The 16,086-nt window shown below is 55.9% G+C and overlaps 2 protein-coding genes across 2 annotated transcripts; one reads left to right on the top strand and one right to left on the bottom strand.

Annotated features, from left to right (window-relative positions):
• The first annotated feature begins 2,810 nt into the window (after window positions 1-2,810).
• Window positions 2,811-6,329, top strand: ENDOG (endonuclease G). The gene is made up of 3 exons (XM_079706631.1): window positions 2,811-3,457; window positions 4,648-4,757; window positions 5,982-6,329. The coding sequence occupies exons 1-3, from the start codon at window positions 2,945-2,947 to the stop codon at window positions 6,262-6,264; spliced, it is 906 nt and encodes a 301-aa protein (XP_079562757.1). The 5' UTR covers window positions 2,811-2,944; the 3' UTR covers window positions 6,265-6,329.
• Window positions 6,330-6,419: 90 nt separating this feature from the next.
• Window positions 6,420-13,664, bottom strand: SPOUT1 (SPOUT domain containing methyltransferase 1; the record flags this gene model as incomplete). Its single annotated transcript, XM_079706588.1, has 12 exons — window positions 13,608-13,664; window positions 12,936-12,981; window positions 12,495-12,620; window positions 10,857-11,016; window positions 10,533-10,622; window positions 10,382-10,431; window positions 10,024-10,154; window positions 8,515-8,587; window positions 8,319-8,417; window positions 7,731-7,833; window positions 7,422-7,569; window positions 6,420-6,488 (listed from the first exon to the last, which is right to left on the bottom strand). The coding sequence occupies exons 1-12, from the start codon at window positions 13,641-13,643 to the stop codon at window positions 6,420-6,422; spliced, it is 1,131 nt and encodes a 376-aa protein (XP_079562714.1). The 5' UTR covers window positions 13,644-13,664.
• Window positions 13,665-16,086: the final 2,422 nt, after the last annotated feature.

Here is a 16,086-nt window from a genome sequence, read left to right as displayed (position 1 = left end):
AGTCCACAGTGCCTCACTCGAGGGCCCTGAACCCTTGCCCCACTGCAGGATTCTTGGAAACCCAGAGTTGTTGAGAATTAATAGCCCATGAAGCTTTGAGCCTCACCCACCTGCCCAGGGAGGGAGGGAGGGGGAAGGAGAGGGAGAGCTGGGTCTTCCAGAGGTTCCCCCAAAGGTCCTTCTCTCCCAAAAGAAAAAGGACATTAAGGTTGGGATCCAGGTGCTTCTGAGATGTAGTCATTCCCATGGCTTCCAGGTGCCGGCCCAGGGCAGGCGAGTCCCATAAAGGGCAGTGGGATCAAAGGGAGCCTCTCTGGGCCAGGCGTGGCCAAGCTCAAAAAGGCCTGGGTCCTGTCAGGGCCCGTAGAGCCATGTCTCCCTCACGCAGGGGAGCTGAAGGAGGTGCAGGCCCTTCTCCGGTCACCTGCTCGGGCTGCTCCCAGGATGTGGGGCACATGCGTACTGAGTAGGAGCAGCCGGCTCCTCCCACGCTGGGCTTTGGGACTAGTGGGCCTATTCTGACCAAGGCCCTCCCTTCTTTTGTGAGGAGGCAGCTGGTTTGCATCTGGAAGGTTGGGTAATGTAGCATGTAGCACGGGTCCTCTTCATCTCCCCAGACTGGCCAGCAGGGACCCTCAGGCCCCCCGGAAACTTCCTTAGCCTGACAGCCAGGACTTGTGGCTATGGGCCGGGGACAGCTTCCTCAAGGAGGCGCCTTTCCGGGCTGTCCCTTGGATGCTTCTAGGACTCCATACACTTGCCTTTTTCCTCCTCCTCTCCCAGCACAGTATTTGGGAGATTTTTACTATTTATTCAGACTCCTGGTCATTTATTGCAGATTGGCAAGTGCTTGATTTGGGGATGAAGGGTAGGGCTGGAATGGTGGAAACCAGCTGGAGTCATGGTCTTCCTGACTTTCCAAGGTCGGTCAACATCCTCTCCGCCTGCCTCTGGGACCTTCCTGGTTTTCCAGCAGGTCCTGGCTGGGAGGGCCCTGAGCTCTGTAATAGAACTGGGTGTAAGAGACAAGAGAGTTGGTATCCTTGCCAGCCTCCAAGACACCGGCATGGGCTGCTTCCCAGCAGCCTGGCTCACCCTCTTCCCAGAACTTGTTGGGTTGGTTAAGTTACTGCTGCAGTGGGTGTAGTATGCAGTGGTTCAGTCACAACTTGATCCCTTCACAGCCTGTCGCTTGGGCCACAGCCTGGGTCCCAGCAGACACTGCCCAGGACACCTGATCCATTGCCTCTTCCCTGTCCCTCTGCCTTCCCTCCTGGGACCATACTAGAATCACTGCATCTCATTTGCCTCAGTGGCAGACCTGGGTCCAGTGCCCTCTCCTTGACCTTGTGATGAAGGTCAAAAGAGCACAGGGACCACGTCCAGGTTAGACTGAGCTCGCCAATGGGAGGACCTGCCCTTGGCAATTCTCCCTCCCCAGACTCAAGGGAGGTCGCCAGAGAGCTAGAGACCCCGAGGCTTCCTGCTTGGGAAACTGCCCCCAGGACTTTGGACACTTAGAGAATGGGCTGTATGAATTCAGCAGGTCTCATTCCAAGGGTCAGAATGTTAGTCTGCTTTTGTTTTTTCATCTGTTTCGTTCTTTGAATCAATGCTGTTGATGACAAGTTGTCTTTAATAAATCATGTGTTCTTTGCAGTGGGCATTGGTTCTGTGAGGGGCTGAAACCTTCAAGTCTTCTGAGCAGGAAAAACGTTTGAGCAAAGATGGAGTCAGGAAGCTCTTAGAATGGTCAGAGGAAAAGGTTAGGAAATTGTTGGAAGAGCCTATTCAACTCTTCTTTAACAACTGCAATTTGCAGTTGTAGGGAGGAGAGAGTGTGCACTGGGGCAGAAGGTATTACTACATTATGATTTCATAGCAAGTTTTTTTTTGTTTTGTTTTTTTTGCGGTACGCGGGCCTCTCACTGCTGTGGCCTCTCCCGTTGCGGAGCACAGGCTCCGGACGCACAGGCTCAGCGGCCATGGCTCACGGGCCCAGCTGCTCCGCGGCATGTGGGATCTTCCCGGACCAGGGCTCGAACCTGCATCCCCTGCATTTGCAGGCAGATTCTCAACCACTGCGCCACCAGGGAAGCCGCAAGTTATTTTTTAGATTGAGAAAATTTTGGAATTCAACAAGTTGTTCACAGCCCACAATCTGGAGAAAATCACCGATAACATGTTGGTCTTTTCTTCATTGATGTAATTACTATTATATAATTGTCATTTTCTTGATACAGAGTTTTGTGTATTGTCTTTCCCTTCACGATAGGTGGTTGAGCAAGTTGCTGTATGATTTTAAAATATTTTTATGGTCTAGATACTATTCTATCTAATGTGCTAAAAATGTCCGGAACCATTGCCTATTTCCGAATATATTTCTTATTCCCCGGCCTCTATTATAAGTAATACGGTGGGGAATCCTTGCATTCCTGATTTATTTCCCCAGCTCAGCCCTCTAAGTGATTTAGAAGGTATGAACCTTTTTAAGGCTTTGTGTGTGTGTGTGTGTGTGTGTGTGTGTCCGCTGCGGGGCTTGCGAGATCTTAGTTGGCGGAGCGGGAGGATCCCTCGGTGGAGACCAAGGCGACCTGACGGGGCGGAGCCGGTTCTGAGGGCAGCCAATTACAAACCGCGGCAGCGATGCCACGCCCACTCAGCGCCCAATCTTACAAGGGCAAAGGAAGGGCGCCGGGAGGTCCAGTTGGGCCGGTCCTGACGCCTACTGTTGGCCTTTAGAGTATAACAGTAATACCTTGGAGCGTTCGGGAGTGGAAGGGACTCGCGTTCCGCTGTCTCACGCCCCCACTCGGCGCTATCCTCGCGGTGGGCCCCGCAGGCCTGTGCGGCCCCTTTCAGAGCCTCCCGGTTCGGAGGCGTGAGGTCGAGGCTTTCTTTCCTCTCCGCGGACCGCTCTCCATCCGCGCTCCGGCCACAATCCATGGCCAAGCAGTTGCTTCGGGGCGGCTTGACCCTGGCGCTGGGCGCAGGGCTGGGTGCAGCCGCCGAGGGCTGGCGGCGGCGGCGGGCGGACGCACGGGCGGTGCCGGGGCTGCTGAGCCGGCTGCCCGTGCTGCCTGTGGCGGCGGCGGCTGGGCTTCCCGCCGTGCCCGGGGCTCCGACGGTCGGCAGCCCCGGCGAGTTGGCGAAGTACGGGCTGCCCGGGGTGGCGCAGCTCAAGAGCCGCGAGTCGTACATGCTGTGTTACGACCCGCGCACCCGCGGCGCGCTCTGGGTGGTCGAGCAGCTGCGGCCTGAGAGTCTCCGCGGCGACGGCGACCGCCGCGCCTGCGACTTCCACGAGGACGACTCGGTGCATGCGTATCACCGCGCCACCAACGCCGACTACGGGGGCAGCGGCTTCGACCGCGGACATCTCGCCGCCGCCGCCAACCACCGCTGGAGCCAGAAGGCCATGGACGACACCTTCTACCTGAGCAACATCGCGCCCCAGGTATCGCCTGCGCCCCCTGCCCCGGCGGCGGAAGGCGAGGCCACCGCTCGCCTCTGAGCCTCGATTTGCTCCTCTGCAGATGGGAAAGCTGCCGAGTGCGCGCTCTACGCCAGGCGCCTGGCTAAACACACCGCGCGCCGCAGGCGGAAGGGACGGAGCGGTGGGGCGCTGAGCACCCACTCTGCACTCTGATCTTAACCGAGGGCCCCCGGGCGCCTCCCTGATCTTCAGTTTCCTTGTCTGTAAAATGGCGATAAAACTGTTATCCACCTACCTCGTGCAGAGGCGCTGAGGAACTGAGGACACCATGCACGTAAAAGTACTGAGCACACTTTCTGGCCCACGGCAAGCATTCAGTAAATACCAGCTATAATGAGGGAAGTGATTCTCGGAGAGACAAAGTGACTGGCACAGTGTCACAGTGGGAGGAGACCCAGGCAGTCTGCCTAGAGGACCCTGAGCTTTCAGCCATTGTCCTACCCTGCCTTCCTTCCAGGGGTAAAAGGAAGGATAGCTGCACGCAGTGGCTGTTAGTAGCAGTCTCTGTGCGCCTGGACTAGCCGCCCTACCTCTAGCCCCGTTCCCACCAGGGCCTGACACCCACGTGGAGACGGATGTGAGGCTCTGAGTGAGGCTTGTGAGGTCACAGCCTCTCTGACCTGATTGTGCTCACCCAGGAGCACAGTCCCCTACCCATTTGACTAGACGCTGTGCTGAGGACTGGAGAGCTCAAGTGGTGGAGTCAGGAGCAGATTCCTGACCTTCCCTGCTGAGCTCTGCATGCGGTTCAGACTAGGAAAAGGAAAGGAGAGATGGTTGGGAGAGCTGGTCTTCCCATGAGCCCCTGAGGGCAGGGGGCAGGCCTGTTTCTCTCTGGGAGATTTGCTCCTTTCCTTCGTATGGCTCTTTGGAGCTGAGAAACAGCTTTGAGACCTGGGATGCTAGTTCTCCCACTCTAGCTGGACGAAAGTAGCACCTCCTTGAGCTCTGTCCGGGCCCCACCCTTGTGACTATGTAGGCTAAGTGACTCTCCTTCCATGAACCTGTTTCCTCCGCCTGCTTGTTCCCATCCCCCCAACCCCCGCTGGAACCTTCTGGCTCCATGCCAGTGCCAGCCCCTCAGGGCCTGGGGCAGCCCTCTGACTGCAAGTGTCCCAGCCAGTCTCACTGAAGCCCACTTCTCCTGGCAGGTGCCCCACCTCAACCAGAATGCCTGGAACAACCTGGAAAAGTACAGCCGCAACCTGACCCGCACCTACCAAAATGTCTATGTCTGCACGGGGCCCCTCTTCCTGCCCAGGTAAGGCTAGAGCTGGGGGGCCTGGGGACACCAGCACCTCCCAGTTATCCCATCCAGCCTCCCCCCAGGCTCTGTGTCCACACCGCCAGGTCCCCACTCATCTGGTTTCTTGGCGAGTCTGTCCGTTCCCTGTCTCGGGCCCCCCAGTTCTACTCCACAGAGACCTTTGGGGTACCCACCTAGACATCTCCTCTGCCCGTGGGCACCAGGCCGAGTCTGCCCTGTTCCTCTCTCCTGTGTCATCTCTTTTCACGTCCACCTGACTCTGTGTTCTGCGCGGGTAGAAACCCTTGCACTAGGCTCTCGTCTTCGGTCTCCCCTGCTTGGAGCAGCCTTCCCCTATGCTCCCCCTGGAGCCAGGTTTGAACTCCATCTCCCTGACCCTGAGCCTTTACTCTTGTCCCTCTGCAGCCCGGCCTCCCAGGTAGAAGGGACTGAGCTCTTCTGAGCTTGCTTGGTGATTTTTCTAGCCTGCTGAGGACTGGGATGAGTGAGGCTAGAGGTTGTGGCCAAACAGCTGGCTCTGCCTGGGATGGAATCCAGGCCCCGTCACCTCGTTTCTGGGTGCCGTGGGCAAATGAACTCAACATCCTCTCCTGTAAAATGGGGATAATACCCATTAGCTACCACGTGGTTGTTTAAGGGACAAAGCGGGATGGTGGATGTCACCGTAGTAAGGGCTCAGCACGGGCCTGCTGAGGCGCTGGCTGGGACACTGATGTACTTTAATTAGCAAGTGCCTCCTCTGGCCTGCTGAAATGGAGTGGACGCTGTGGAGGCTTAGCCTGAAGTCATCCATCCAGTGCTCGGGGCACCTGCTCTGCCCTAGGCCCTGTGCTGGTGCTGGGAATTCCTCTGCCACAGCCCTGCCCATTTGGTGCCCACCCTCCACAGGGAGAGACAGACAGTAATCAAGGGTCCACACGGATGAATGTGAATGAAGGCCTGATTCTTTCTGCAGCGTTTATTGCCACCACCCACTCTGCCTGACCCAGTGTTGGACATGAAGAAAACAGGGGAGGAGTGAGTCTCTACCCTGCAGGGAGCTCCCAGCCTCCTGGGGGAGCCAAGCAGGGCAAAGAAGCCTCATGCTGAGGGGTGGTCCTGCAGGTTGACACAAGCTGGAGGTCGGGTCAGGGAAGGCTTCCTGGAGGCGGTGGCCTTGGGTCTGACCAAGCCCCCCAGGAGCCCTAAAAGGCCATGTGTGCCTGGGTCTGCCCACAGGACGGAGGCTGATGGGAAGTCCTATGTGAAGTACCAGGTAATTGGCAAGAACCACGTGGCGGTGCCCACCCACTTCTTCAAAGTGCTGATCCTGGAGGCAGCAGGCGGGCAGATCGAACTCCGCTCCTATGTGCTGCCCAACGCGCCTGTGGATGAGGCAGTCCCGCTGGAGCGCTTCCTGGTGCCCATCGAGAGCATCGAGCGGGCCTCGGGGCTGCTGTTTGTGCCAAATATCCTGGCACGGACAGGCAGCCTTAAGGCCATCACTGCAGGCAGCACGTAAGGGCAGCCCCAGCCAGACTGGGGGGTCGGGGGGACTGGGTCGAATTAAAGGTGTTTGTTTTTAGAGACACGTCTTAGGTGTGTCTGTCCCAGGTGACCCGTGGGAACCTCTGGCTTCACCACTGCTTCTGTGCCATCTTGGGCCCGACACAACCTTCAGCTGGGCCGGGCACCCGCGTGGGTGAGGCCAGGCTGCAGGGCAGCCAGGGAGATGAGGATGGCTTCCTGGAAGAGAAGCGCAGCAACAGGCTGGGGCCTGGGAGGCTAGCGGGTGCCCCACTGCCCAGGACCCAGCCCCTTGGGGTATGCTGCCCTCAGCAGGGCCTGGGGTAGGGGGGGTTGTGAAGCACAGGCCCAGCTTCATCCTGCAGATCTGTCACTGGCCAGGAAAGGGCCTCACCTCTCAGCTTCTCAGTATCCTCCTCTGTAAAATGGGGATGATAGTAATAGCTGCCTCCCAGAGTCGGGGAGGGGGAGGGGGAGGTTACGGGCAGGAGGGTCCTCTGTGCAGGTGTCAGAAGGGTGGGAGCAGGGATTCCTGCTGGGAGGCTGTGGCTGGCAAGCGTGCGACACCTGGCCCTGGTAGGGCTCTCAGGGACAGGTAGACTGAGGCTGTCCACCTGTTTGGTCACCACCCTTTGAGACCAGTGGAAGCAGTGGCACCTTCCCCCAGGAAGTGCCCACAGGTACAGCGTTCTGTGCTGCCCTCAGAAGTGGCTGCCCAGGTGGAAAGCTCTCAGAGCTGGTCGCATCCTGTCCCCCGTGGGACGGAGGTGCCAGAGAGGAGGGCTGCCCTGCCCACCAGGGTCAGACACAGGGAAGTGGAACACGGCTTGTATAGCTAAGGGAACAGGCCTAGAGCAGGGATGGGTGGGGTCTCCTGGGTCAGCCAGGTGCTCCTGGAGGAGCTGGATGGGCACCAGCACCCAGGATTCCCAACTCCCAGCTCACTCTCAACTTGTCCCTGCTGCAGTTCTGCTGTGGTGAGAGGCCAAAGGGGGCGAGGAGGCCTAGAGGAGGCTGGCTCAGGGCAGCCCTGGGCAGAGTGGGGGACAGGGAGAGGGTTGCAATGCCCCCCTTTGGACGGACCCCGAGGCTCCGGCCCCTGCTGGTGGTGAGCAGGCTGGGCCTGGAGGTCGGGGAGGCGGGCGGGCTCACCTCGGTGCGGATGGTGCGGCTGCCCTGGTTGGGGCAGGTGTTGACGTACCGATCGAAGAGGACACTGGGCTCAGCCACCTCCAGGTTGGGGTCAGCATCCACTCCAGCTTCCAGCCCTTGGAGGCCCCCAAACACCACGAGAGCGTGCCTGGCGCCCACAGGAGGGGGGTCACTGACTGCCCATCAAGGCCCACTGAGTGCAGCCCCCAGGGCTCTCAGCCCCCCATATGCGCAGGGGACCGGTCCGTACAGCTCTGCCCCCACCAGTCCTGTCCCCTGCTCCGTTCCTCCTCCCCTGGCTGGACCCACCTGAAGTTGGGAAGCTGGGCGGAGGCCACGTCTGAGCCTCGCTCTGATGTCCCAATGGTCAGGTCATAGCCGTCCTGGAAGGGGGCCTCAGCAAACACAGCACCTGGCGGGGAGGCCAGCTCACTGGGGACTCTGTTCCCCACAAGCCACTGCCACTTGGCTGCGCGTGCGTGTTGGGGGGCGTGGTTTAGGTAAGAGAGCCACAGCCAGGCCCCTCACTCGTGTTGGGAAGTCAGTGATGGAATAGGCAGAGACTGTGCCTGTACCAGCTTGGGGAGACAAAGCAGAGGGTGGGGAGGAAGGCGCTCCAAAAGCAAGTAGTGGACCTCTGACTTATCTGGCCCTTTTGCCCCCATTCCCAACCCCATGGCAGACATTATTAAAGATGCTTTTCCTCAGAAGTCCTTAAAAGCATTCCAGGCAGTGCACTCAAGGAGACCAAGGCCCAGAGAAGGAAAGGCACTTGCCCAAGTCACACGGCAAGTGAGTAGGGTTAGGACCCCGGTCTGACTTTTGGGTCAAGCAAGGCTCTCTGTGGCCTCCCAGAGAGACAGGACGGATATTCACAGGAGGAAGCTCTGTCCTTACTGAGGCAGGAGGCCAGGCGGACCGTGTAGCCCCAGTAGAGACCAGCTTTGGTGCGAGGGTCCTGTGACGACACGACTTTTCCACGGTAGGTCTTGCTTTCTGGAGGGGAAGCAGACAGGCTGTGAAGACGGAGCGAGGGGACAAGGAAGTGGCTCCGAGCCCGCAGGATGGCCAGGCTGGGGACGCTTTAGGGTACCTGGGAGCTGCTGCTGGTTCAGCCGCACTGTCACCCGGAGTCCAGGCTCCAAGTGCTTGTCGATCTTCACCTCCTGGGAAGAAGCCAGAAGAAACTGGTGCTGTTCCCCGCAGGAGAGCGGGGGTCACTGCTCTCCCAGACACGGGGGCACCTCAGGGGTCCAGGTCACCCTTCGAGCCCCGCTCCCCGGCACCTGGGCCAGACCTGCTCACAGAGACCATTCTTTTTTTTATTATTAATTAATTAATTTTGGCCGCGTTGGGTCTTCGTTGGCTGCGCACGGGCTTTCTCTAGTTGCAGCGAGCCGGGGCTACTCTTTGTTGCGGTGCATAGGCTTCTCATTGCGGTGGCTTCTCTGGTTGCGGAGCATGGGTTCTAGGCACGCGGGCTTCAGTAGTTGTGGTGCTCAGGCTCAGTAGTTGTGGTTCTTGGGGGTCTAGAGCTCAGGCTCAGTAGTTGTGGCGCACGGGCTTAGTTGCTCCGCGGCACGTAGGATCTTCCCGGAGCAGGGCTCGAACCCATGTCCCCTACATTGGCATGTGGATTCTTAACCACTGTGCCACCAGGGAAGTCCAAGACATTCTTGTGAAACGACTACTGCAAGACACTGGTCCAGGCCTGGCACAGAGTAGGAAGTATTTCATGAGTAGATGAAATCCCAGTTTCCTACATTTTGGTGGCTATGCCACTTACTAGCTATAGCAGTTTGAGTGGTCACTTAACCCCTCTGAGCCTTAGTGTCCTAATCTGTCAAACAGAAGATGTTCCATAAATAATAGCTATTGTTACACTGCACAGGGCCTGGCATGAAGTAAATGCTGACTACATGGGAGCCTGTGAGGAAGGACACTTGATGTTTGTGTTTTGTCCCAATTTTAGCACCACCCCCCTCACTGCATGGCTTGTGGAATCTCAGTTCCCTGACCAGGGATTGAACCCACGCCCTCGGCAGTGAAAGCGTGGAGTCCCAATCACTGGACTATGAGGGAATTCCCTTGTCCCAGTTTTGAATTCAGGATGGGACACTTTCTCTTTTGAGGGCTTCACATTCATTTCTCCCTTCATCTGGGTCTGGGTCATCCTGTTCTGTTTTTAGCCAGTTATTTCAGATCTGTTCTTTTTAAGGGGAGGGGAACCTCATCTGTTTAAATGTTTCTGCCTCCTTCTCTAGGAGACTTAGGATTAAGAGGCAGCAAATGAATGCTCCGATCCCCGGCTTGGCAGCACCCTGGAACAGCCCCAGAGGCATTGTGAACTTGATTTTCCCGGGTTTTGTTTTGGTTTGTTTTTCGTATAAGGACTATCTTGTTGATTTGATTTTTCTAAAACAGTAAATTTTGCTCCTGGCTTTACCTGTTGAGCCCCATTTTAGGCACTTCTCTGGCCCAAATCTGCATCAATGGGGGAATGGCAGGCAGAGATGCCTGGGGCCAGGGCTCCCCACCCATGTGCCCTCCGTAGCCAGGGTGTGTCTGGGAAATGTGTCTCGACCCACTCTCCAATTCCTACCTTCTTCATGCCACAGTTGACAAAGGAGCCCTGGCCCGGCCGGGTGGGCCGGTCCACCACGACGCCCTCTCGGAACTCGGATTCCTCATCCTGACGCATGTGGTGAGGGCTGTCCAAGGGATTTAGGAGCCCTGTGGTTGGGGAGGGACGGAAGATTCGGGGAGGTGCAGAGGCACGTGGAGGGGTGGAAGGTAAGGCTAGGAACCCGGGTTCAGGTTCCAGCTCTGCCACAGATCTGCTGCTTACCACCAGCCACAGGCCTTGCCCTGCCTGGGCTCGCTTTCCCAACTGTACTATGATTTCTCAGGGTCTGGGGGATGATCCATGGGAAATGGGGATCAGGGCCCCCCAGCCTTACCTGCAAACTGTAGATCCTGATGCTTGGGGAAGAATGCTTTTCTTAGGTACCTAGGAAAGGACGCAGATCTCAGGGAGGCCACCTCCCATCCGACCTGCACCGGGACCACCCCTCCCACATGCTCTGGCAAGTCTGTCCTTCACGCCCTTACTGTGGACACTCCAGGTACTGCAGGATCCGGGCCAGCTGCACGCAGGCCTGCCCCTTCTTGCCGACTCCCCTGAATTCCCCCTCCACAGTCCTGGAGAGAGAAAGATAGGGCTCAAGCCCACCGGGTTTCCTTCAAGAGCTCCTCCCCCCAGTAGGACCTCTGCAGCGCCCCTGCTTTGCAACTCGACCCGCCAGGGTTACAATGGGGGCATTCAGACAGGATTCTCAGCCCAGGCAAGTAGGCAGGGAAAAAAGGGAAGCCCAGCCAATCCTGGCAGCCCCTCCCTTCTCCCTGAGCCCCGGGACCCGCCGGATGGCCCCTCACTTGGCATCTTGGCCCTCTTCATCAAACACCACAATCTCATCCACGCAGAAGATGGTGCAGGCTCTAGCAATCTGGCCGGCCAGGTAGGTGCGAAGCTCGGGCGACTGGGCGTTGTCCAGGATGGAGCCCGGAAGGGCCACGCTCAGGGTGTAGTGCCGCCCTGGGCATGACAGGGGTGTTCATGGTCAGCCAGAGAGGCCAGGGCCACCCTCCCCTCCTTTGCTCTAATCCCAGGGCCCAGAGTTAGAGAATTTTCCTACTGTGAGGAATTTTGAGCTAAGCAGCATAGATCCGACTCCCCTCTCTGGGCCTCAATCTCCCCAGGAAGAAAATGGACTCAGACGTCTCCAGGACTCCCGTAAGAAGGGCATACCACTGGGCAAGGCAAGGGAGCGGTTAGAAGAACTGACCTATACTCACATCCTCTGCCCCCTACTGCCTCAGTTCTCCAGGTGTCAAATAGGGATGATAATGAGTTAATATTTATTCTTAGTGCCTTTTATATGTGCACATTTAACCTATAACCCTAGGAAAGTAGGTACTACCATGATCCCGATTGAGAGGTGGGGAACCTTCAGCCCACAGAGGTCAAAGATGTGACCCAAGGTCACACAAAAGGCAGGACAGCTGGCTTCAGAGGGACCACCACACTTTCCCTCCCAGAGTTGTCCAAAGGGAGCCACAGGAGATAAAGGGCTTTCCCGGTGTCAGACAGCTGACATGCTCAGTTTCTGTCCCCACTGTCACCATCATCGCTGGTAACCACTGGGCTTACAGGGTACAATATGGCCCCCTGACCCTCCAGACCTTTGGGTCTGGCCGAGGAGGAAAGATACAACTTGTTAGGGTAGATCCAAACGTACGAACACGGAAGGACATCCAGGACACAACGTGGGATGAGAAAACACAGCTCCAGACGTGCGTGGATGAAGCAGTCTCACTTCTGTAAAACTGTATCTATACACCTCCCTACCTGTATATAAGTGGGTGTTCACATAGCTGGAGAAACGTTAACTGCAATGTTTGCTGGATTTCTCCTTTCTTTATCGTTTTCTGTATTGTTTGGGGAGTTTTGAGCATGTATTATTTAATGAGAAAAAAGAGACATCCTTATTATGAAATCAAAATAATTAAATGAAAAGTGGAATTAAAGCACACAGTGATCAATAAAAAAGTAAAAAATTAACTGTCGGGGGCTTCCCTGGTGGTGCAGTGGTTGAGAGTCCGCCTGCTGATGCAGGCGACACAGGTTCGTGCCCCGGTCCGGGAAGATCCCACGTGCCGTGGAGCAACTAGGCCCGTGAGCCATGGCCGCTGAGCCTGTGCGTCCGGAGCCTGTGCTCCGCAATGGGAGAGGCCACAACAGTGAGAGGCCCGCATACCGCAAAAAAAAAAAAAAAAAAAATTAACTGTCATTACAATGATGAGGTTCTAGAGGCATAAAGTGATGATATATGATGCTTACCCTCCACAGAATCAAAATCTACCTAGGTAGGAAGTTAGGACTCTGTTTTCTGGATCCCTCCCATTTTCTGAGCCTCATTTTCTCCATCAGGACAAAATGTCTGGACCCACTGGCCCCTAAGGGCCCTTCCAGCTATAGCATTCTCTGCCCTACCCAGAACCCAGCTTGCTCACCTCGGTCCTCCCTCTGGGCAGCTGCCTCCTCCTCCTGCTGTCGCTTTGCCTGTTCCTCCTGCACTCGCTGCCGCTCCAGTTTTTTCATCATCTTGAGATCCTTCCACTTCTTTTTCTCCTCTTTTTCTGGATAAGAGGACATCCCGATTGGTGGAGGGAAGAGGGACTTGGAGGTGAGGAGGACTTGGAGCAATGCAGGAGGTGATGTTCTCTCAGTAGGGTCAGCCTGGGCTCTCCAATGCTGCTGAGACAGCAGCCAAAGGAGCCTCCCAGGGCTTCTGGCCCCTTCCTCCCCATTTTGGGTACTGTGGGACCTAGAGGGGACAAATCTGGTGGCTTTTCCCCAAGATTCAGCGGTGCACTGATGGAGTGGCCTTGGGGAGAGGTGAGCACAGACGCTCAGCTCCCCATCTGAGCCCACCGCCCCGGTCCCTTACTTACTCTGTTGCTTCCATTTTCGCCACTCCACCCTCTGGCCATGTTCACCCTGGAGTAGGGGTGGGAGGAGATATAGGAGTGAGGCTGAATGGTCACACCTGAGAGGAGGTCCCACTTGCTGCTCCACAGCTGTCCCCTCTCTTTAAATGGGGATGGTGAGGAAACGAGGGAACCCTCCCCCCCGCCCCCCGCCACACTCCTGCTGCCCAGAGACAGCGTCAGGAGGGCAGGGACCTGTCGTACCCCCAGTGCCTGAGACCACACCTGGCACACAGTAAGCATTCAATAAATTGTTTAATGACTTCCCACTGGAGAGAAGAGGAAACAGGTTCAGGGGGACAGGACCTGCCCACTGTCGCCCTGGTGTCAGAAGAGATACGCCACGAAAGGGCTCGGGATTCCGAGCCGGGTCCGGTCTTCTGAATCCGGGCCCCGGGCAATGAGTTACCCAACGCAATCCCGGCTCTGACTCGAACCCCGGCTCCCACCTCCGGTTCTCATCTGGACAGGGGTGCTTGAGGCCATGAGCATGCGGCACCTCGGGGACTCGGGCCGCGGAGCAGCGACGAGCAGGGAGCTAGAGGTACGGCCAGGCCCCGCCACGGGCCCCCAAGCGGCTCTTTCTCTTGCCTCCACCCCGCGCCCTGCCGCGGGATCCCACATCCCTCCACCTACCGGGCCACAAGGCCGCTTCCTCCCGCGCTCCGCCATGTTCCTCGCACACCGTCGGCCCCGCCCAGCCAATCAGACTCACCCCTTCCGCCAACACCTCCTCCGAGCCGTCCAATCGGAGAGCCAATGGCGTGCGAGGGCGCGGTCTATGCGCCGGGCTGAGGGAGCGTGTGGGCCTGGGACTGGCTCCTGGGGGCGGGCTCCCGGGGGTGGGCGGGGCTCATCGCAGGCCTGGGTGTCCAAAGGCGCATGGTATCGGGTTCTCTCCTGAACCCTTGGACGATAGGAGAGCTACCCTCTCTCCTCCCGTCGGGCGCGAAACTCAAACCTCAGCTTGGTTTTACACATGGGGACCCTGAGGCACAGAGCTGGAGTGTGATTCAGAGCTGGCAATAATTTAATCCAATTATTTTATAGATTCGTTCATTTACTCTCTTTTAATTATCAGACTACTTTTTTAGAGCAGATTTAGGTTTACCGAAAATTGAACAGATAGTACAGAGTTCCCACATAACCCCCACTCAGTTTCTGTTGTTCACATGTGTTAATGTGTACATTTGTTATAGTTGAATGAACCAATATTGATGCATTGTTCATAGTTTACATTAGGGTTCACTCTTTGTGTTGTACATTCTAAGAGTTTTGACAAATGCATAACGTCATATATCTACCATTACAGTATGATACAAAATTGATTCACTGCCCGAAAAATCCTCTGTGCTCCACCTACCTCCCCCACCCCTCGAGCCCCTGGTAACCACGGGGACCCTGATCATTTTTACTGTGCCTATAGTTTTGCCTTTTCCAGAATGTCATATAGTTGGAATCAGACAGTATGCAGCCTTTTCAGACTCCCTTCTTTCACTAAGCAACATGCATTTAAAGTTCCTCTAAAGTAGGAGATAGATGGGCCCCTGGGCTGGACAGCTGGGGTTTGTCAAGTGGAGTAACACTGAAGCTCTGTTCTCACCCAAACGCTCCTAGGACAAAGCTAGTGGCAGAAGCTGAGCTCTGCTGAAGTAAAGAGATAAGATGACCACTCCTGAGGTCAAGGAAGACTTCCCTGTCTGGACATGTGCAAGAAGGCTCCTTGAGGGTCAAAAAGGGAGGGGGCACCACCCCATAATAAGTGTGGACATACACCCACAGGCCTCTGCGGTGGAATCCGTCTTAGCAAAAAGTTGCACACGCAGCTTGGGGAGGGTCCTAGGACCAGTCGTGTGTGAAAAAAGAAAGGAGATAATTGGCCAAAGGTAAACAAAGACCAGGAAGAACTGTCCTATATAAGTGATTTAAATCACCTCTTTACTCCGCTCCTCCTCATTAGAAAGGATGCCCACACCCTTTCTCTCTGGGTATTTCTGCCTAGCTTCGACTTAAATAAATAAACTGTTTCTCTGTGTGCTCTCCCATACTGCTGTGTCTCTAATAATAAACGTTGTACCTGTTTTTTACAGTTTTTGCCTCCTTGAGACATTCTTGCTCTCAAATGGGGGAAAGAGTCAGGGCCACTTTGCTTCTAGCCTCTAGCCCCTGGTGGCTAGGATTCCTGGTTTTCATCTGGGCTACGCAGGTTCAATTCCTGGGCAGGGAACTAAGATCTCACTGCTGTCTCTCCGAGATCACCTCCATATCTTCTAATGTCTTGATAGCTCATTTCTTTTTCTTTTTTTTATAGTAGGTTGAAGATATAATTTTTTAAAATTTATTTATATTTATTCATGTATTTGGTTGCGCCAGGTCTTAGTTGCAGCTCGCCGGCTCCGTAGTTGTGTCATGCGAACTCTTAGTTGCAACATGCATGTGGGACCTAGTTCCCTGAGCAGGGATTGAATCCGCGCCCCCTGCATTGGGAGTATGGAGTCTTAACCACTCCACCACCAGGGAAGTCCCCGATAGCTCATTTCTTTTTACTGCCTGATACTATTCGTTGTATGGATATGCCACTGTGTGTCTATCCATTCACCTTTTGAAGGACATTTGGTTGCTTCCAGTATTTGGCAATTATGAATAAAACTGCTGCAAATATTCATGTGCAGGTTTTTGTGTGGACATGAATTTTCAGCTCATTTGGGTAAATAGCTGGAAGTCTGATTGCTGGATCCAACAGTAAAACTATGTTTAGCTTTGTAAGAAATTGCCAAACTGGGAATTCCCTGGTGGTCCAGTGGCTAAGACTCCTCGCTCCCAATGCAGGGGGCCCAGGTTCAATTCCTGGTCAGGGAACTAGATCCCATATGCTGCAATTAAGAGTTCGCATGCCGCAACTAAAAGATCCCATACGAGTTTCCCTGGTGGCGCAGTGGTTGAGAGTCTGCCTGCCGATGCAGGGGACACGGGTTCGTGCCCCGGTCTGGGAAGATCCCACATGACGTGGAGCGGCTGGGCCCGTGAGCCATGGCCGCTGAGCCTGCGCGTCCGGAGCCTGTGCTCCACAATGGGAGAGGCCACAGCAGGAAGAGGCCCGTGTACCGCAAAAAAA

This window comes from Hyperoodon ampullatus, assembly GCF_949752795.1.
Source record: "Hyperoodon ampullatus genome assembly, chromosome: 6".
Classification (NCBI taxonomy): domain Eukaryota; kingdom Metazoa; phylum Chordata; class Mammalia; order Artiodactyla; family Ziphiidae; genus Hyperoodon; species Hyperoodon ampullatus.
Note: the sequence above shows the minus strand (reverse complement) of the source record. Positions and strands in the feature narration are given on the sequence as shown.

What these genes read in the sequence shown, in the direction of transcription:
- ENDOG (XM_079706631.1), top strand. Translation starts at nt 2,945, where the DNA reads ATGGCCAAGCAGTTGCTTCGGGGCGGCTTGACCCTGGCGCTGGGCGCA. An exon ending in TGAGCAACATCGCGCCCCAG is followed by an intron (nt 3,458 to 4,647) that starts GTATCGCCTGCG and finishes TTCTCCTGGCAG; the next exon opens with GTGCCCCACCTCAACCAGAA. An exon ending in GGGCCCCTCTTCCTGCCCAG is followed by an intron (nt 4,758 to 5,981) that starts GTAAGGCTAGAG and finishes GTCTGCCCACAG; the next exon opens with GACGGAGGCTGATGGGAAGT.